Here is a 19,127-nt window from a genome sequence, read left to right as displayed (position 1 = left end):
GCATACCCTTCATTTTACTATCATCCATGTGCCTATCCAAGAGCCACTTAATGGTCCCTAATGTATCTGACTTCACTACCACCACAGGCAGCACATTCCACCCAACCACAACTCTCGGTGTAAAGAACCTACCTCTGACATCTCCCCCATACCTTCCTCCAATCGCCTTAAAATTCTGCCTGTAAAATTCTATTTTACAGTCATTTGTCAACTCTTGAGTTTTATAGGCTGGTGTGCACAAGTCACAAGAGTAAGATTTTGAGTGGTACATACCTGTATTAAATTGTGAGGATGCATTACTTCTTGAAATTTTCTTCTATATTGGATTCTTGAAATTCAACAAGTTCCCTACACCAAACTTCTGCCTATGTTCTTGATGTTGACATTTCTGTTACCGTCCTGCTAATTTTACTCACATCCATTTCCTTGTCAGATCTGACACTGGAAAAAAAAGTCGGCCCAAAGGTAATCTTCACAAGCAGCTCTCACTCAGCACAGTGTTCTTATCAGCTATATTCATGGTGGAAATGACAGAATTAGATGTGACTCTTGTAGCTTTATTTCAAATAAGAATTTACCTGCATGTTGAATTCAGGAGCATCACCATACCCAGGAGTTCAGATTGATGAAGATTTTTGCAGGCGACTAAGAGAGGGCACAAGGATGCGAGCTCCTGAATATTCAACTCCAGAAATGTAAGTTGACTGATAGAAATACTGGAGTTTCTAGACTGGGACAAACAAGGTCACACCTCACATCCTGACAGTTTCAAGATATAACCACTGATTCACAACTGTGCTCTGAACAGAAACTCAACATTTGTACTCACTAAAATCTATCTGATTATGTGATGGGACCTTATTACTGAATGATTCTAACAAATTAACTTTTGACAAAGGTATAAATTGTATCATTAATTTACTGTTCGAGCACCTTATACATCTGAATATGAGAGACTGTTGGAAAATGAATAAAAATAATCCTGATTATAATGCATATATATTATAGGTAAATTATTGGTAACTGCCTGCTAAATGAATTAACAAAAAGTTTTAAAATATCAAACTGTGGATGCTGGAAATCGGAAACAAAAACAGCATTTGCTGGAAAAATTCAGAGTTCTGGCACCATCTGGGGGAGAAGGCAGAACATGTTCTGAAGAAGGGTCACTGGATCTGAAATATTGATTTTGCTTTCTCTCCACAGATGCTGCCAGGTTTGCTGTGTTTTTCCAGCAATTTCTGTTTTTGAAACAGGAAGTTAAGTTTCTTCTGCAACATCAAAGATTCATTAAAACACAGTGGTTATGTTGAGTGATGTAATAGTCATGTCTATAATAATGAAAGATTGCAACAGATCAGATAGCAGCAAACAAGTCTCAGTGCTGCAGTGTGAACAATGCCTTCTTTAGTAGTAGTAGGAGTTTATGTATTTAAGTTCCACGACAGAACCCGAGCACAACAGTTTAAGCTGGCATTGCAGTGCAGCGCTGAGGAACTTGATACTGCCATATTTCAGGTGAGGCATTAAACTGAGGCCCTGTCTGGCCTCAAAAGTGGACATAAATGGCCACATCTTGAATATTCTGAAAGAAAAGAGGGGTGTTAGCCACGGTTTCTTGGCCAATATTTGTTCCACAATCAACTTGATGAAAATAGGTCGATCTGGTCATTGTCATTCTGCTATTTATGGACTGCATACTCCACATTGTAAACTTCAAGCTATTTAATTGACTGAAATTCGGACGATCCGGTGGATGTGAAAGGTGCTAAATAAATACAAGGGTTTAATAAGTAGACAATGAAGAAATGTAATTATAAGATGTAATGAAAGACGTTTACGTCAAAGAGCAGTAGAAATTGTTAATTATACAGAGAACATGGAAGGAAGTGCTGGAGTTACCGATCAAAGCAGGAAGACTGTAGTGATGATGAAAGCTAGCTAAGTGGGAAGTTGAAATTGCTCAGACAATTTGCCCTTTGATATCCTGCTCCATTCCTACAATCTTTCATTTTGATCTGCTCTCAGAGGGTAGGAAAGAAGGTTGCTGGAAAGTGACAGAGACCCTCTTTGAAGAGGCTGATCAGATTCCAGTGTTGTCATTGGAGCCTGTTTTTGTACTCAGTGGCATAAGGATCAAATTGGTGCAATAGACATAATCTTGGTTTAGCTAATCAGGACGGAGAAATGATTTGGGTAGAGAAGAAAAGTAGGAGGGGAAGGAATTCACTGTTAGGAAATGTCCACAGGGCCCCTAACTAACCATAACATTGGCTGGGTGGTGGTAATGCAGGCTAAAGTGAAAGTCACGGGTCAGTTTAACTGGCTCTTCTGCCTTTTCTAGTTTATATGTAATGGTAACCTGAATGAAAAGTTCATAGAATACTTTTGAGATAGCTCCTTAGAGCAGCAGCATGTTCTAGAACTGACTGGAGAGCAGTTTATATAATTTTGATATTGTGTAATTAGGTACCTGAGAGTAAAGGCATCCTTAGGTGACAGGGACCACAATCTGATTGGATTTAACATCTGGTCTAAGACTAATAACAAGACCTAAATAAGGGAACAACGTGGCCAATGAAGATAACCTAGCTGAAGTGAACTGGGATATTAGGCTGGGAGACAAATCAAAAGAGAAGCAGTGGAAGACCTTCAAAGGGATATTTAAAATATGCCAAATAAGTATATTCATACTACAAAGGAGAGGAGCCATCATCCCTGGTTAATTAAAGAAGTGAAGGAAAGCATTAGTTTCAGACAAAAACATATTGCATGAAGATGAATGATTGTTCACTGATTGATACAATATAAAAAATATTGGAGAATGGCCAGAAGATTAATCAGGAGAAAGAAATTAGCATATGAGAGGAAGCTAGCAAAGAATGTAAAAGCTAGTAGCAAAATTTTCTACAGGTATTTAAAAAGGAAAAGATTAACTAGAATGAGTGTTGGTTCTCAGAGTGAGGATAGGGAGTTGCAGATAAAAGGAAATGGTGGATGAAATGTGCAAATATTTTGTTTCTGTTTTCATTATCGAGGATACAAAAAAATTCCAGTAAAAACTATATATCAGGAGGTGGAAGAAATAGAGCAACTTGGTGAAGATATAGTCACTAGGGAAAAGGTACCGAGCAAACTGATGGAGCTGTGAGCTGATAAGGCCTTGTGTCCTAATAGATGTCATGTCAAAACCTTATAGGATGTGACTAATGAGGTTTATAGATCTGTTGTCAATTTTCAAAAATTTTCTAATTATGCAAAGATTCCATGAGACTGGAATGTGGCAAATATAAGACCTCTATTCCAAAAAGGAAGAGGGGCAAAAAACAGAAATCTATAAGTTAGTTAGCTTGGCGAATACTGTGGGTAATCAAGGAGTTTATAGCTGGGTACTTGAGAAAAACCCACGGTAATCAGGAAGTGTGCGTATAGCTTTGTCAAAGGAAAAACATGCTTTACCAATGTTTTGGCATTGCTTGAAGTGGTAGCATGTGATGTGGATAAAGGGGAACCTGTGGACATTCTGTACTTGAAATTCCAGAAGGCATTTGACAAGGTGCCACGTAAAAGGTCATTGCACAGATTAGGAGCTCATTGAGTAGAGTGTAACATATTAACATGGATAGAAGATTGGCTGGCTGATAGAATACAGACAGTGTGCATGAATGGAGAGGATGTGATGAGCTGAATTCCCTGAAGGTCTGTGCTTTGGCTTCAACTTTGTATAATTTATATCAATGCTTCAGTTGAGGGAAGCAAAGACATGGTAGCTAAAGGGCAGCACAATGGCACAGTGTTTAGCACTGCTATGTCACAGCACCAGGAACCCAGGTTTGATTCCAGACTTGAGTGACTGTCTACATGAAGTGCGAACATTCTTCCTGTGTCTGTGTGCGATTTTCACCAAGTGCTCTGGTTTCCTCCCATAATCCAAAAATGTACAGGATAGGTGAATTGGCTATGCTAAATTGCCCATTGTCTACTGGGATGTGCAGGCTAGGAGGAATAGTCATGGTCAATGTGGGATCATGGGGTCTGGTGGGATGCTGTTTAGGGAGTCCGTGCAGACTGATGGCCTTGTGGCTTCTATCTGCAATATGGGGAGTCTAGGATTCTAAACTTGCAGATGACGCAGGTGTATAGGAAAGTATGTTGTGAAAAGAATATATGGAGCATGCAGATGGACAAAGGTAGGTTGAATGAGCGGTCAGCATAAAGACAAAGAGAGAGACTGCAGAATTCTGAGGAATAGAGGATATCTAGTGCATGAGCTGCAAAAGTTAATACAGCTTATCATCAAGAAGGCTAATGGAATGCTATCCTTTATTAGGAGAGGAATTCCACTTAAAAGTAAGAGGTTATGTTTCAGTTTTGCAAGACAAGTGGTTTGACCACATCTTGAATATTGATTACCATTTTGGTATCTTTGTTTAAGAAATGGCATTGGAGGCAGTTCAGGGAAGGTAAACTAGATTGAAACCTGGACTTGCAGGTAAACTTATGAAGATAGGTTGGACAGAATGGGCCTGCCTCCATTGGAGTTTAGAGGACTGAGGGATAACTTGATTGGTCCTGAATAGACTTGACATGGACAGGATGTATCCTCTTCCAGAACTAAGGGGCACTGTTTAAAAACTAGGAGCAGCACTGTTCAAATTTTAAGTATTGCTCTTTTAGGACAGAGACTAGGGATTTGTTTTTCCTCTGAGGGTCATGTGATTTTGATACTGTTTTCCCTCGGCTAGTAGTTGGAGCTGGGGTTATTGAATAATTCTGAGGTGAAGTTAGATTGATTGATTCTTGGGAAATAAGGGAATAGAAGGTTGTTGTGGGGAGAGGGAGGCGTAGATAGGAATGCGGAATTCAAAATACAAACAGATTAAAATAATTAAAAATGCACTAATAGTGTGTTCAAATAGAAGTCATTGTGGCTTTTCTGAACTAAACCAAGAGAAAATATAGATCAGCAGTTTGGTTTTGGGGCACTTATCATACTGCACGTCATCCTAAACTATGTTCAGTCTTAATATTCCCTGTGGTTAGACTCAGTAAAGGGCAGTTTTCAGAGAATGATTGAAAAGTTAGGAGTGGTTTAGGACCATCCCCAGTGAAGCTCTCTCTTATGATTCCATGCCTTCTAATTGATTCTTCCATTTCCAATATGCACCCCATTCCCTTTAAATGATATCCTAATCTACAAAAATATTCCACTCATGATCAAGTGTTCCATAGCCTATTGGTCCCCCTCAAAAGAATCCTCCTTCCTCTCTTGGATCTTCCAGTGAATATCATTAGTCTTCATCCCATTGGCTCCATTGGCAATCTCCCACATTAAGCTTTTCTTGGTTTCTTCACTTTTCACTTGCTTCTACTTTCTTGCTGCAGCTTCCAAGTTCATGTTGCTGATATTGCAGGTCCTCCTGGCTCCTCAGGACCAGATCTGTGTCTGTGCATGTAGATGAAACAACTTGATTCATAATGGATAAACATTATGTTCAAGTTTAGTGAGTTTATGAGGGGAGAAATGCTTCATTATGTTCTGCAACTAAGAATTTATATGCCTGTGTCATCTTTCAACTCAACCATTCCAACACATTTCTTACTACTGTTTAATTCTCAACTCTCCTTAAATTCAAAGGGAAATTGAAACAAATGGCCAACATTAAAATTAGAAACTTGATAGCAGAAAGTATATTTTCACACAAAGAATAGTGAAAACCTACAATTCTCCCCTTCAAAGAGCTGCTGAAATTAGGAATGTGAATCATATAGGAGAGACACTTGAATTCAACAAGGCCATTGGACTCTGCTGTGTTAAAATAAACTCCATATAGGTGGTTGCAAGGGCCTTAGTGCACACTGTGGGAGTCACGATTTGTGGGAGTAGACAAAAACACTTATTCTTGGAGGGTAAGCTAATCTGTTTCTCTGTCTTAATTAGAAGACTTTTAAAATCCCCTGCGCTTTAACTAAAAAAGTGAGAGTTTGTTAAAAAGTGATCTGGATTGTTTTGATTAATAGGCCAACAGACACAGGTTAGAAAATTGTTTCAGTATTTGATTATGTAATTTCAATCAAGTTCTTTGTTGACATTTTCCTAAAAGCTACCATTTTGTTGTTATGAATATTTGGCTGAGTATCAAAATGTGGTTTATCCCAGCAAGGTGTTCTGAGTTCAAAGTTTGACAGTTCAATCTAGCTGTTAGCTCTTTTATCTATGGACAGTAAAAGAGTTTGTTTTCATATTAGTTAACTTTTTGAAATTGATGCAGCATTGGATTTTTTCACTATCAAATGTGTCAGAAGTGACAGCTATATTTCATTGTAAGTTTTGTTTTCATCTGCACATGGTTCCTGAGTTCTGCCAATGTTGGATATTAGTGACTGAATTTGGAGACAGCATGGGTGGTATGAGGGGCCATGGGGTTAGTTAGGGATGAGGAAGGTTGTGAGAGTAAGTGTTAGAGGGCTTAACTGCTTCTGAGAGCTGAGGCAGGAACTCTAACCAGTCTGCCTCAGCATTTGACTATCCTGATGGCCTTTTACACTCTGTCTCTATAGTAATTAGGTCTGTACACTCATTTCCCCAACCAAAAGTCAAATGATTTTTGATATTGCTTTCTGAAGCCAGTTCAGTGAGTTCAGAAATTTTCCAATTTAAGCTATCTACTCCACATGCCAAAATTTAGCCCTGGTCAATTGAACATCTGAAAACTAAGCTTTGAAGCAGAGGTGAGTAAATTAAAATGTGGTGTAGGTCAGCCAGCATTAAATTTAATGGCAGAACAGACTGAATGACTGACTCGTATTCCTATGTAGTGCTATGTAGCAGATTTTCTCCAACATTTTAATGTCATCCACATAAGGGAACCTCAAGTAATACTAAACTCAACTTAAAATAAACCAGAAAGAAAATAATGCAGACCCTGGAGACAAACAGAGAATGATGGAGAAACTCAATAGGACTGGCAGGCTCTTAAGAGAGGGAAAAGTGTTAGCGGTTTGTGGCCAGTATGACTGTTCCTCAGAATTAAAATAGACTCCTCCTTGGACAAATCGCTGTAAAAATTACATCCAGGGCATAATATTTAATGATGCCACCAAAAATTTATTTTACAATACCACTAAAACATAATCTACATCATTATTTATTTTAAAGGCAAACGATTAATTGTTTGTTGAATCTGTTCTAGTTATCAAATATTACTTGACTGCTGGTATGTTGATCCCAAAGAACGGCCAACTTTCACAGAGCTTGTGCAAAGACTTGGAGATTTATTGCAAGCAAATGCCCAACAGGTACTGTTTGTTTTTCTGCCCATGCACTGGATTTCTGTTACAGTTAACAACCAATATTTGAGTTGAAATATTTTAAGATTCAATTTTGAACTGTTATAAAGACAAAAAAGGATTTCATTTGGCCCACCAAGTCCATACCGACCCTCCAAAGTGCATCCCATCCAGACCCACACCCCTGTCCTATCCCCAGACATTCATCCAGACAAGTGGGGAGCATTCCATCACACTCCTGACTTGTGCCTTGTAGATGGTGGACAGGCTTTGGGGAGTCAGGAGTTGAATTGTTTACCACAGTATTCCTAGCCTTTGACTTGCTCTTATAACCAGCATATTTAAATGGCAAGTCCAAATTAGCTTCTGGTCAATGATAACCCCAGAATGTTGGTAGTGGGGGATTCAGTGATGGTGATGCCATAATGTCAAGGGATGATGGTTAGATTGTCTCTTATGGAGATAGTCGTTGTTTGGCACTTGTATGGATCAACAGCTGCTTGCCATTTGCCAGCTTAAGCCTGGATATTGTCCAACTCATGTTGCATTTGAACATGGACTGCTTCAGTGAGCTATTATTTTCCATTATGGCTGCAAAGAGCAAGCTTTTACACTACTTTTAAATAAAATTTTTTTTAACCTATAGTACAAAGGATATGTTCTCTTTTACAGGATGGAAAAGATTACATCCCACTGAGTACCATGCTTGTAACAAATAGCTTTCACTTTTTGGTTCCAACATCACCTGATTCCTGCTTGAGAGATGAAATGGAGGGTGCAAAATTTAATTACGAACGTACAGGAAGCTTTGGGTAAAATATATTGCTCTTCACCTGAAAAGTGAAAATACTTACTGAAAAGTGGCTAAATTTAATGGAGCCCTCTAGAGTGTGCATGATGTCAGGCAACCTGGGAGAATTGTGTCAGAATACATGTCTGGTTTCCAGCTTTTCCCAGTTTAGCAAATCTCAGGGATACTACCTAGGACAGGGAGACTGTAGTGGTGGTATCTGTTCTGCTGGAATTAATTCTGTCCAAACTCACCTTTGATAAAGATTAACAGTGAAACCACAATTGTTTAAGTATAGAGACAATTTATAAAGAACACTCTGTAAGATTTCTCAGCATGCATGTGGATTTATTTCTATCACATTTATCATCATTTCCTAAAATAATGCCTAAGCCAGTAAATGGAAATGGAAATGGAAAAGGAAATCAATCTAAGTTTAGATAAGCCTGCACATTTGCAGTTACAAGTTCTTTATAACAATTAAGATTGATTTCATCCTCAAAACTGTGTGAAGATGAGTCAAGTTTTAGAGCATAAGCATAGGACGTAACAGTGCAGTACAGGCCCTTCGGCCCTCAATGTTGCGCCGACCTGTGAAACCAAACTGAAGCCCATCTAACCTACGCTATTCCATTATTATCCATATGTTTATCCAATGACCATTTAAATGCCCTTAAAGTTTGTGTTATAATTTTAACTCCATTTACAATCATTTCATTTGAAACAGAAATGAGATTTTAAAAATTGCCTTAATTTTGCACTGTCAAAATAATTAATACTAGCTACCCAAAATACTAATGCAGTAAACAGCAATTATCAAATCATTTAGACAGCAAGGGTTGAGCTCAAATCAGAATGGCCATTTTTACTTAAAAATGAATGATGAGATAGACAACCTAGTGTGAATCATATCCTGTGCAGAATTCTTGCTAGTAACTGCGTTGCTAACTTTAGTTAAGAGCTGGGCTGGAAAATATGATGTAATGTTGTAATGTCCATTCCTGACTGCTATGCAACAACATTGGCTGGCAGCTGTCTCTGCATTTGTAAAATGCCAGTTAATTTCGTTTTGGATAGTTAGGTAGAGAGAAGATAATTATGCCTATTTTTCTGCAATCCATGTTGAATCTGAGATCTATTATTTTCATGCTGGAACTTTGAAAATATAGAGTGCTTTTTGACTATTTATCCCTTAGGCTTAACCTAAGTGCAAACCATTTCAAAACTTGCCATCAACTTTTGATTTTGGCAACTTTCAGTTATATCATTCAGTTTTTCTGATTCTGAATCATTAAATATGATACATTGTGTGTAAAACATAATGTGTACACCCCTTCATAATTCATTGATTTATGAGTTAAATCATTCTCATTAGCCGTCATCCCAACTATTTCATATTTTTCATAACTAAAACATCTCAAATGACTTAGCATACCAAGTGAGGGGGAGGTTTTATTGGAATGGCAGCAGTAGTAATGGGAGAATTTAAGCAGGCAGCAGAGCTCAACATTCTGAAGGAGACAAACTTTTAACTGCCAAGCTTATTTTAATATTTAAAATCTGTCTCCCACCAAAAACTAGCCAGAGTGATGGAAAAGCTGCACCAAATATATACGGAGTGTGGCAAGTGAGAGAAAGAGGCAGTTTAGGGCTATAAATTATTACCAAGGAGCAGAAAATTTGCTTACCTAGTCTTCTTCTGGCAACTCGGACGCATTCTGTCAGCACCTATCCTAGCAAATTTGAGTGCAAGTGGCCCTCATTTAGAGTAGTGAAAATCATTTTTGGCACCAATGATGTCACAACATATCTTAGATGCCCAACTGCGAGGAACAGAAGTCGTGACTGACCTTGATGAGATGTTGCTGGGTAGAAATGGTTCAGCACAAAGTTAAGAAGGTCAATTTTAATCCCTCGCAATCATTACTCCCACTAAATGAGGGCAATATATGCATTTAAAACCAACATCGTAATAAGGCTAGGGAAATAATAATGGGGAGTCGAGAAATGGCAGATGAGTTTAACAAATGCTTTGTATCTGTCTTCACCTTAGAGGAAATGAATAGCATTCCAAAATTACTAAATAATCAGAGGTAAAGGAGGAGAGAAAATAAATACAATAACCACTACTCGAGGAAGAGTGCTAGGGAAAATAATGGCACTAAAGACTGATAAGTCCCCTGAATCTGATGGGATGCAGCATAGAATATTAAAGGAAGTGGCTACAAAGGTAATGGATGTGCTGGTTGAAATCTTCCATAAATTCTTAGATTATGGAAAAGTTCCAGTGGATTGGAAAACTGCGAATATACCGACTTTTCTTAAAAAGGGAAGGAAATAAAGAAAATGTTACTTTAGGCCAATGAACCTAACACCTGTTACTTGAAGAACTGTTAGAGTCTTTTTTTTGGATATAATATCAAAGCCTTCAGAAATACATAATGTGATCAAGCAGAGTCAGCATAGTTTCAGGAAGGGAAAATAATGTCTGACAAATTTATTATAAACAACAAGTAGAATGGATAAAGGAGAAGTTGTGGATGGAATATATTTGGATTTTCAGAAAATCTTTGATAAGGTACCACAATTACTTAGACTACTTAATAAGAAATCAGCCCATGATGTTGGAGGCAGGATACTAGCAAGAATAGTTGATTGGCTATTTAATAGACAGAAAGAGTTGGGATAAGGATGATACTTTCAGGATGGCAACTCATCATCGGTACGACAGGTCGGCATAACATCGAGGGCTGAAGGGCCTGTACTGTGCTGTAATGTTCTATGTTCTATAACTAGTGGAGTGCCACAGGTATCAGTGCTGCAGCCAGAATTATTTACAATATTTATTAATGACTTGGATGAGTGAAGTGAACGCATTAGAGCCATGTTTGCAAAAATAGGTGGGAAGGCAAATTATGAGGATAACACAAATAGTCTCCAAAATGAATTAAGTGAGTGGACAAAAATTTGGCTGATGGAATATAATGTGGGAAGGAGTAAGCTTAAGCGCTTTGCATGAAGAACAGATGAACTTATTATTTAAATGGAGAAAAGTTACAGAACAGGGAGGAAATGGCCTCATGGTATTACTGCTGGACTGTTAATCCAGTGACCCAGACAACATCCTGGGGACCCAGTTACAAATCTCACCAAGGCAGATGGTGGAATTTGAATTCAGTAAATACCTGGAATTAAGAATCTAATGATGACCATGAATCCAATGTTAATTGTTGGAAAAACCCATCTGGTTCACTAATGTTCTTAACGAAGGAAGCTGCCATCCTTACCTGGTCTGGCCTACATGTGACTCCAAACCACAGCCAAGTGGTTGACTCTGAACTGCCCTCTGGGCAGTTAGAAATGGACAATAAATACTGCCTCACCAGCGACGCCCTCATCCCATGAATGAGTAAAAAAATATAAGCAGAGGATTTGGGAGTTCTCATCATTGAATCACAGAAAGATAGCATTCAAGTTCAGAAGGTAATAGGGAAGTCAAATGGAATGGTGGCCTTTATTTCAAGAGAGAATGGATCTAAAAGTAGGAAGGTTTTGCTTATACTATACAAAGTACAAGTCAGATCACAGCTGGAATATTGTGAACAGTTTCAGGTCCCTTATCTAAGATTAGGACTACTGGCATTGAAGGCAGTCCAGACAAGTTGCACTAGGCTGATACCAGGTAGAGACGAACTGTCTTAGGAGGAAATTGGGCCAGTATTTACTGGAATTTAGAAGAGTAAGAGGCAATCTTTTCAAAACATACAAGATTTTTAAGGGCCTTGACAGAGTAGACGTGGAAATATTGTTTCCCCTTGTGGCAGAGACTTGGACCAGAGGGTATAAACTCAGAATATGCGGTTGCACATTTAAGCCAGACATGATGAGGAATTTCTTCTCTCAGAGGGTAGTGAATCAGTAGAATTCTTCACTACAAAGGGCTTCAAAGGCTGGGTCATTAAGTATATTCAAGGCTGAGATAGACAGATTCTTAATCAGTAAGGGAACCAAGGGTTGTTAGAGAACAGGCTAGAAAGTGAAGTTATTGAATCAGACATGATCTCATTGAATGGTGGAGCAGAATCATTTGGCTGAGTGGCCTACTTTTATAACTTGCTCTTATAGTCTATTATACTCTTGCTGTTCTTTTAAGCTTTTATGTAGTTAGATCTATGAATTTACTTGTACATTCTGAGTTGATAATTACTCACACTGTTTCACTTGTTAAAGATTATCCTTATATCAAATTTCATTGTTAACTCCCATTTTCCATTTTGTTTGTACATTGTAAATTTGTTTCCACTCCAACTCAAATGCCCCATGTCCACATAAAGCCACATCAGTGCAATCTTAGACATTCTGGGTAGACAGTGAGAGCCTTTTTCCTCGAATTGGGATGGTTAGCACAAGGGGACATAGCTTTAAATTGAGGGGTGATAGAGATAGGACAGATGTCAGAGATAGGTTCTTTACTCAGAGAGTAGTAAGGGCGTGGAATGCCCTACCTGGAACAGTAGTAGACTCGCCAACTTTAAGGGCATTTAAATGGTCATTGGATAAACATATAGATAATGGAATAGTGTAGGTTAGACGGGCTTCAGATTGGTTTCACAGGTCGGTGCAACATCGAGATCCAAAGGGCCTGTATTGCGCTGTAATGTTCTATGTTCTATGTTCTATGTTCTCTTACATACCCATATTGATGTCATTACTGCGTATTACACATCTGACATTGAAGATTATTAAACAAAATCTAACGACTGGGTTCTGCTCATATTTAAATGCTTTACATGTTCTCTGATTATCAAATAGAATTATGAACCAACGCTTTTATCTTTGCTTAACCCTGTCATGTAGACTAATTTAAATGTGTAACATGTTGCTGTCACTATAGATATATTAACACTGGTATAAAGAAACATCCACAGAATTTAAAGACCTTTGAAGAATTACCACTTCAGCTTGCAACGTTAACAGATGTAAGTTTTCTTATGAACATGTACTGTTGTGCACTGTTTGATAGTTTTGGCTCTGTTTCAAATCTAAGGAGTTACAATACAGCTTTGCAAGCATCCTTCCCCAGATTACAATGGATAGATGTTATCAACCATGTTATGACAAACTTCACAAAATACATTTGGTTTCCTTCTGAATCTTTGCCTCTTTCCTTTTGAATTTATGAAAGCCTCAAGCGTTATGATAATTATAAAATACAGAGTTGTAAATATACTTAAAGTGAGAACTTGTATTCTCTAATACTGTTGCAGTTTTAAAGAATTGCTGTCATGCTTTGTGAGTTAGTTTTAATCAAACAGAAGAAGATGGGACTGTCTGAGCTTGTATCTTGCTTAAACCCCAGAAGTTCTTCTGAAATAAGCTATGCTTTTCTTTGTTCACTACTTGAGTCAAATGTGAGTAATCCCTTTGGGGTGAATTGATTTCCATCCTTATTGAGAGTATTATTATAAGAATCGAAAACAATGCATTCTCAGCAATAACGTGTTCTTTCAAAATTTAATTCACTTCAATTGAAGCTGGACCAAATGGAATCTGTAGCCAAAATTATCGTTAGGTTCAAAAAAGTTGAAAGATTTAAAATGACAGAGGGAAGGAACTGAACCAGACATAACAACATCTCAGGATAGCAGTTTAATGAGAAAAAATGTTAATCAAAGAATTACAATGTGGAATAGAACGGGGAACAGAGAATGAAGGACAAGCAGCAACGTATTATTAGGATATTTTTATTTTGCTGATCACCTGCTCCCTCCTTTCCATTGATATTGTCCAGTTGAATAAGATTGTTTGAAGATTAAAAAAAGAAGAAAATATAAGAAGGTATTACACAATTTCTTTTAAAAAGCAGTATTTGTCATAACTGCGCTTATTAATATCAAAGACAGTTTCCTTGATGGGGCTGTTCTGTAAGTCTGATAAAGACCTAGTCTTTTACAACGTACACACTTATTTGGGAAAGATTGCAGAATTATTACAAATAGATGTCTGTCTTATATCAAGAAACTAGGCTTTGCCTGCACAAACAAGGAGATAATTAATTTAAAATTCACCCAAATTGTTCGCATTTGCAGACTAAAAATGCTGAAAACGCCAAGAAAATTGAAAATGAAGCATAGAAAATATTTAAAATATTGTGCAAAGTATGAATAGAGACAGCAACAGTGAAATGAAGTTCAACAGAAAAATTTAACGTACTGCACATGGAAATAGACAGGCGATATAAGAGTACCACCTGAAGGGTGTTCAAAGAGCTAAAGATGATATTGAAAGCGGCTGAAAGTACTCAGGGGCTGAAGTAGCATCTGTCGAGAGAAACTAGAGTTACATTTTCTCAAACATAAAATGAAGAGTTGTAGATGCTGAGACCTGAAACAAAAACGGAAACAGAAATTGTTGGCAAAACTTAGCAGGTCTGGGAGCATCTTTTGGAAGAAAACAGAGGTAATGTTTCAAGTCTGGTGACTCTGTTTTCTCCCCACAGATGCTGTCAGATCTATTGAGTTTCTCCAGCAATTTCTGTTTTTGTTACATTTTCACAATGTTGTGCCATCAGAACTGAAACAGAAAGATAGAAAATGAAACGGTTTTCTTACATGCGACTTCCTATAAGGGCTCTATTTTCTCCCTGTTCCTGTGTCTCCATTGCACATGTTTGGGTGATGCCGCCATCTGTGATAATGTTTCTGGGGTGATTTCCTTTCTCCTCAATCATGGATTCTGTGTTGGCAATGTTTACAGGGTTTTTATTGTGTCACCTATTTTAATAGACTTGTGGGATGTGGGCATCTTGGGCTGGCCAGCATTTATTGCCTGTCCTACTTGCCCTTGAGAATGTGATGCTGAGCTGCCTTCTTGAACTACTGCAGATAATGTACTGTAGGTAGACCCTCAATGCTCTTAAGGAAGATTTCTAGGATTTTTACTTAGTGACAGTGAAGGAACAGCGATATATTTCCAAGTCAGGATGGTGAGTGCTTGGAGGGGAACTTGTAAGTGGTATCCTCATGTATCTGCTGTCCTTGTTCTTCCACCTGGAAATGTCAAAAGATAGTGGTTAAACCATCTCTTATCGAAGATGATCGTTGCTTGGCAATTGTGTGGTGCACATTTTACTTGCCAGATGTCAGCCCAAGTGAATGTATAATACATAATGAAAAATGTGACAGAGGTTCGCAGATGACAAGGGTACAGATATCTGTGGCCATCTTCATACAGACTCACAGTCTCCTCTGCCACTGATCCAGTTATGTACAAGTGTTTCTACCTGTCCCTTTAGATATTGTAGTCAGGGTGTCATCTCATTCTTCTGTGTGTCCGTTAACCCTTTCCTTTGGCCTTTTATTGCCTGATGCTCCGCACATCCTGTACAGTATCCTGCTTCTCGCACCAATTTCCATGTATCCTCTTTCCTGCTACTGATTCTGGAGTTCAAACAACTAAGAACACAGCTATGCTGCTCATGTGATACGAGATGATACCTGAACTGTTGAGGTTCTTAATTCTGGCTTCTTGCCTTATCTGCAATTGACCTTTAACTACTATCCCTTAAAATATTTTAAAAAATCACCTCAGAGTTATGCCTTTGTCTCAGTGCAATGGGGTCTGACAACAGACAGCAGCTGAACTTCTATTTCTGGGACTTGTCCTTGCCCCATGCAGCTTTCTTTCATTGAACATTGCCGTCACCAGCGTTTGTTATCCATCCCTAATTGCATTGGTCTGAGTGACTTGCTAGGCCATTTCAGAGAATGATAGGATCCCTAGGGTGTGGAAGCAGGCCATTTTTCCCATCGAGTCCACACTGACCTGACCCTCCGAAGAACACCCTATCCTCCTATTCTATCCTTGTAACCCCACATTTCCCATAGCTGCACATCCCTGGATACTATGGGCAATTGAGCTACTCCACCTAACCTACATATCTTTGGACTTTCAGAGGACAGTTTTGAGTCAACCACATTACAATGGCTCTGGAATTACATATAGGCCAAATCAGTAAGGATGGTAGATTTCCTTCCATAAAGTACATTTGTGAGCTAGATGGTTTTTTAATGGCGATCCATAATTCTGTCATTGTCGCCATTACTGCAACTTGATTTTCTAAATTAAAACATCTAGATTTATCCTGGCAGCTGTATGGTGAGATTTGAAACTGCCTGCTGAAGGCTGGACTGCTAGTACAATGATGTAACCATAATACCACCAACAACTGTTAAACTTCACACTGTAAATTTAAAAATCTTACACAACTTACTGAATTTGAAACTCTGGAATCATTGAGAAGCAATTAGACAAGCAGAGGAGACAGTGTATGGTCATTCAAGATGGATTGAATGGCCTTCATCTGTATATTGAGATCTTTGTAAACTAAGTAGCTGTTTTAAGTAAGTAACCAAGGTACTCCATGCACTGTGTGCAAGCCCAAAGTACACATGCACAGCATATTTTGTGTGCCTTCCATTTGCTAGCAAAGGAACAGAAGCAGGCCTTTCAGTCCCCTGAGCAGTTCAGTGAGGTCACAGATGATGTGTGACCTACTGCCATATCTTTGTCCCATCTCCCTTTCAACATTGAATAACAAAATTCCATTCTTCTCGAATCTAAAATTTGCCGTAGATCTAGCCTTAATTGACTTTGCAAAGGAGAGTTCCAAATGTCTATTATCCTTTGTATGTAGAAGTGTGTTCCAATATCACTGTTGAAAGGACTAGGTATCAACATTAATTTCTCCCTCTTAGTCCGAGACTCCCTAGCCAGAAGAATTGGAAAAATAGTATTATTTTCAGTGATTATACAACATAGGCATTGGTCAAAAGAATGATAATACACAATGAATGCCAGTTCTACTTCTTCGATTTAAAATAGAGACGGTTTACAACATGATATAATCATATTTCAGAATATTAGAAAGATCCACTAGTTTGTACAGCCAATAACCATGTTAAATAGCAAACCTGCATGAGCCTACTAGCCTACAAACAACTGCACCTCCCAGTCGCAAACCATTTCCACTCCCCCTCCCATTCTCTTGATGACATGTCCATCATGGGCCTCCTGCACTGCCACAATGATGCCACCCGAAGGTTGCAGGAACAGCAACTCATATTCCGCCTGGGAACCCTGCAGCCATATGGTATCAATGTGGACTTCACCAGTTTCAAAATCTCCCCTTCCCCCACTGCATCCCTAAACCAGCCCAGTTCATCCCCTCCCCCCACTGCACCACACAACCAGCCCAGCTCTTCCCCCCCACCCACTGCATCCCAAAACCAGTCCAACCTGTCTCTGCCTCCCTAACCGGTTCTTCCTCTCACCCATCCCTTCCTCCCACCCCAAGCCGCACCCCCAGCTACCTACTAACCTCATCCCACCTCCTTGACCTGTCCGTCTTCCCTGGACTGACCTATCCCCTCCCTACCTCCCCACCTACACCCTCTCCACCTATCTTCTTTACTCTCCATCTTCGGTCCGCCTCCCCCTCTCTCCCTATTTATTCCAGTTCCCTCCCCCCATCCCCCTCTCTGATGAAGGGTCTAGGCCCGAAACGTCAGCTTTTGTGCTCCTGAGATGCTGCTTGGCCTGCTGTGTTCATCCAGCCTCACATTTTATTATCCTGAGCCTACTGTTGTTTATTTTTCAGGATTATCAGACTGATAGTGGAATGGTGTTAACATCAGAAGAATTGGATCATCCAATGTGGGCCAATATCAAACCAAGGCATTTACATTCTTTTGGGTAAATCTAATATTATAAAAGATATACAGCATATTACTAAAACCAGTAATTATAACAGTTGAGACCAGGGTAAAAATAAGACATGTTTCAGAAACTTAAATGACCAGAGCGGGGAGTTCTTGCAGCATAGCACTTTGTGCTTGTCTGCACTGAATTTACAGGAAAGTAATTAAGTAGGAAGTGCTTTTTGTGATGAAATGCTTTTTAGTATGAGTAAATTGTGCAGTATAAACATCACTTCAAATGGTGATGGTGAAGCAAACTTGCTGTTACAGCTTAATTCCTGAGTGAACCTCTGCTATTTATGAGTACCCCATTAATTATCTGGTATCTTTGTCGTTCATTCTAACTTAATTAGGTTGCAAAATTTAGAATAAAAGTACTGGCAGGTTTTTCACATGAAATACTTCCTGCACTTGCCTGTTTCCTAAAGCATTTTTCCTTACTTTATTTCCAAAACAGAAATAGGTTTAGCTTGTAGAGTTCTTTAACAGCTGTGATTACTATAGAATGACATGATTGGGCTTTTAATAAAATTATATGCACAGAGCAGAACTGAAGAGTAAAAGCAGCCAAATATGTTGATGCAAGATTGATGTAAAATAATGACATTTTTGTAAAGGAAAGGAATGTTTTTTTTAGAAATGGAAGAAATGATGCCAAATGTTTCAGAAACTAACAAAAAAATAGTAGGACAGTGAGTATGGTTAAAAAAAGGTTCTTTTTTGTAGCTGGTGAAAGCTTGCGTTTTGGTACATAATACTGCACTCTGGTCCCTGGTGTAATAGAAAAAAAATTGGCTTTGTGTACATTGCAAATCATTTGTAAAGCAACTTAAAAAATTTTACTCTTATGTTTTGGCGAAGTTGTGCCACTAATAGGATCTAAACATGAAATAGAGGATATCCTAACAGGTTGTTCTGCTAATTGTTTTTTTTTCTAAACTAATTTACACAAAGAAGCAAAGCACAGCACGTAACAGGACAAAGAGAAGTTAGAGGAAAAAAATCTCTAATTGTTAGATAGTTGGAAGCCAATCTTTAAAGAAAAGAAACTACTTGCTTTTGAAATGTACTCAAAAGCTGGAATTTTCACAACATCAGGGGTTGGCACTGCACAGAATGGGCTATGGTTCCAGGTTATTTCTCCGTGGCTCTCACAAGCAGCTGCAATTATAAAGTAGTGGCTGCCTTCAGTCATATCTGATCTTCATTAGCTATGAGTGGAAAACAGGATGTGTGCAGTTTAGACCTGTTAAGAGAAGAAATAAACTATGCAGCGTTGCTTGGGTAGA

The 19,127-nt window shown here is 38.6% G+C and overlaps 1 protein-coding gene across 5 annotated transcripts in view; it reads left to right on the top strand.

Moving 5' to 3' along the window:
- Nucleotides 1–19,127, top strand: part of flt1 (fms related receptor tyrosine kinase 1) — a 190,996-nt gene that overhangs the window by 159,397 nt on the left and 12,472 nt on the right. For 3 of the 5 annotated variants that reach the window (XM_059646689.1, XM_048532603.2, XM_048532602.2), the window contains exons 25-29: nt 596–695; nt 7,194–7,299; nt 7,963–8,102; nt 12,975–13,059; nt 17,739–17,833. In XM_059646689.1, coding sequence (XP_059502672.1) covers nt 596–695; nt 7,194–7,299; nt 7,963–8,102; nt 12,975–13,059; nt 17,739–17,833 — 526 coding nt within the window. Of the gene's footprint in view, nt 1–595; nt 696–7,193; nt 7,300–7,962; nt 8,103–12,974; nt 13,060–17,738; nt 17,834–19,127 lie in introns of those variants that run through there. The other 2 variants (XM_048532604.2, XR_007247729.1) reach the window with 2 other exon arrangements.

The sequence above is a fragment of the Stegostoma tigrinum genome, chromosome 6 (genome assembly GCF_030684315.1).
Source record: "Stegostoma tigrinum isolate sSteTig4 chromosome 6, sSteTig4.hap1, whole genome shotgun sequence".
Lineage (NCBI taxonomy): Eukaryota > Metazoa > Chordata > Chondrichthyes > Orectolobiformes > Stegostomatidae > Stegostoma > Stegostoma tigrinum.
This window is presented reverse-complemented; position numbering and strand designations above follow the sequence as displayed.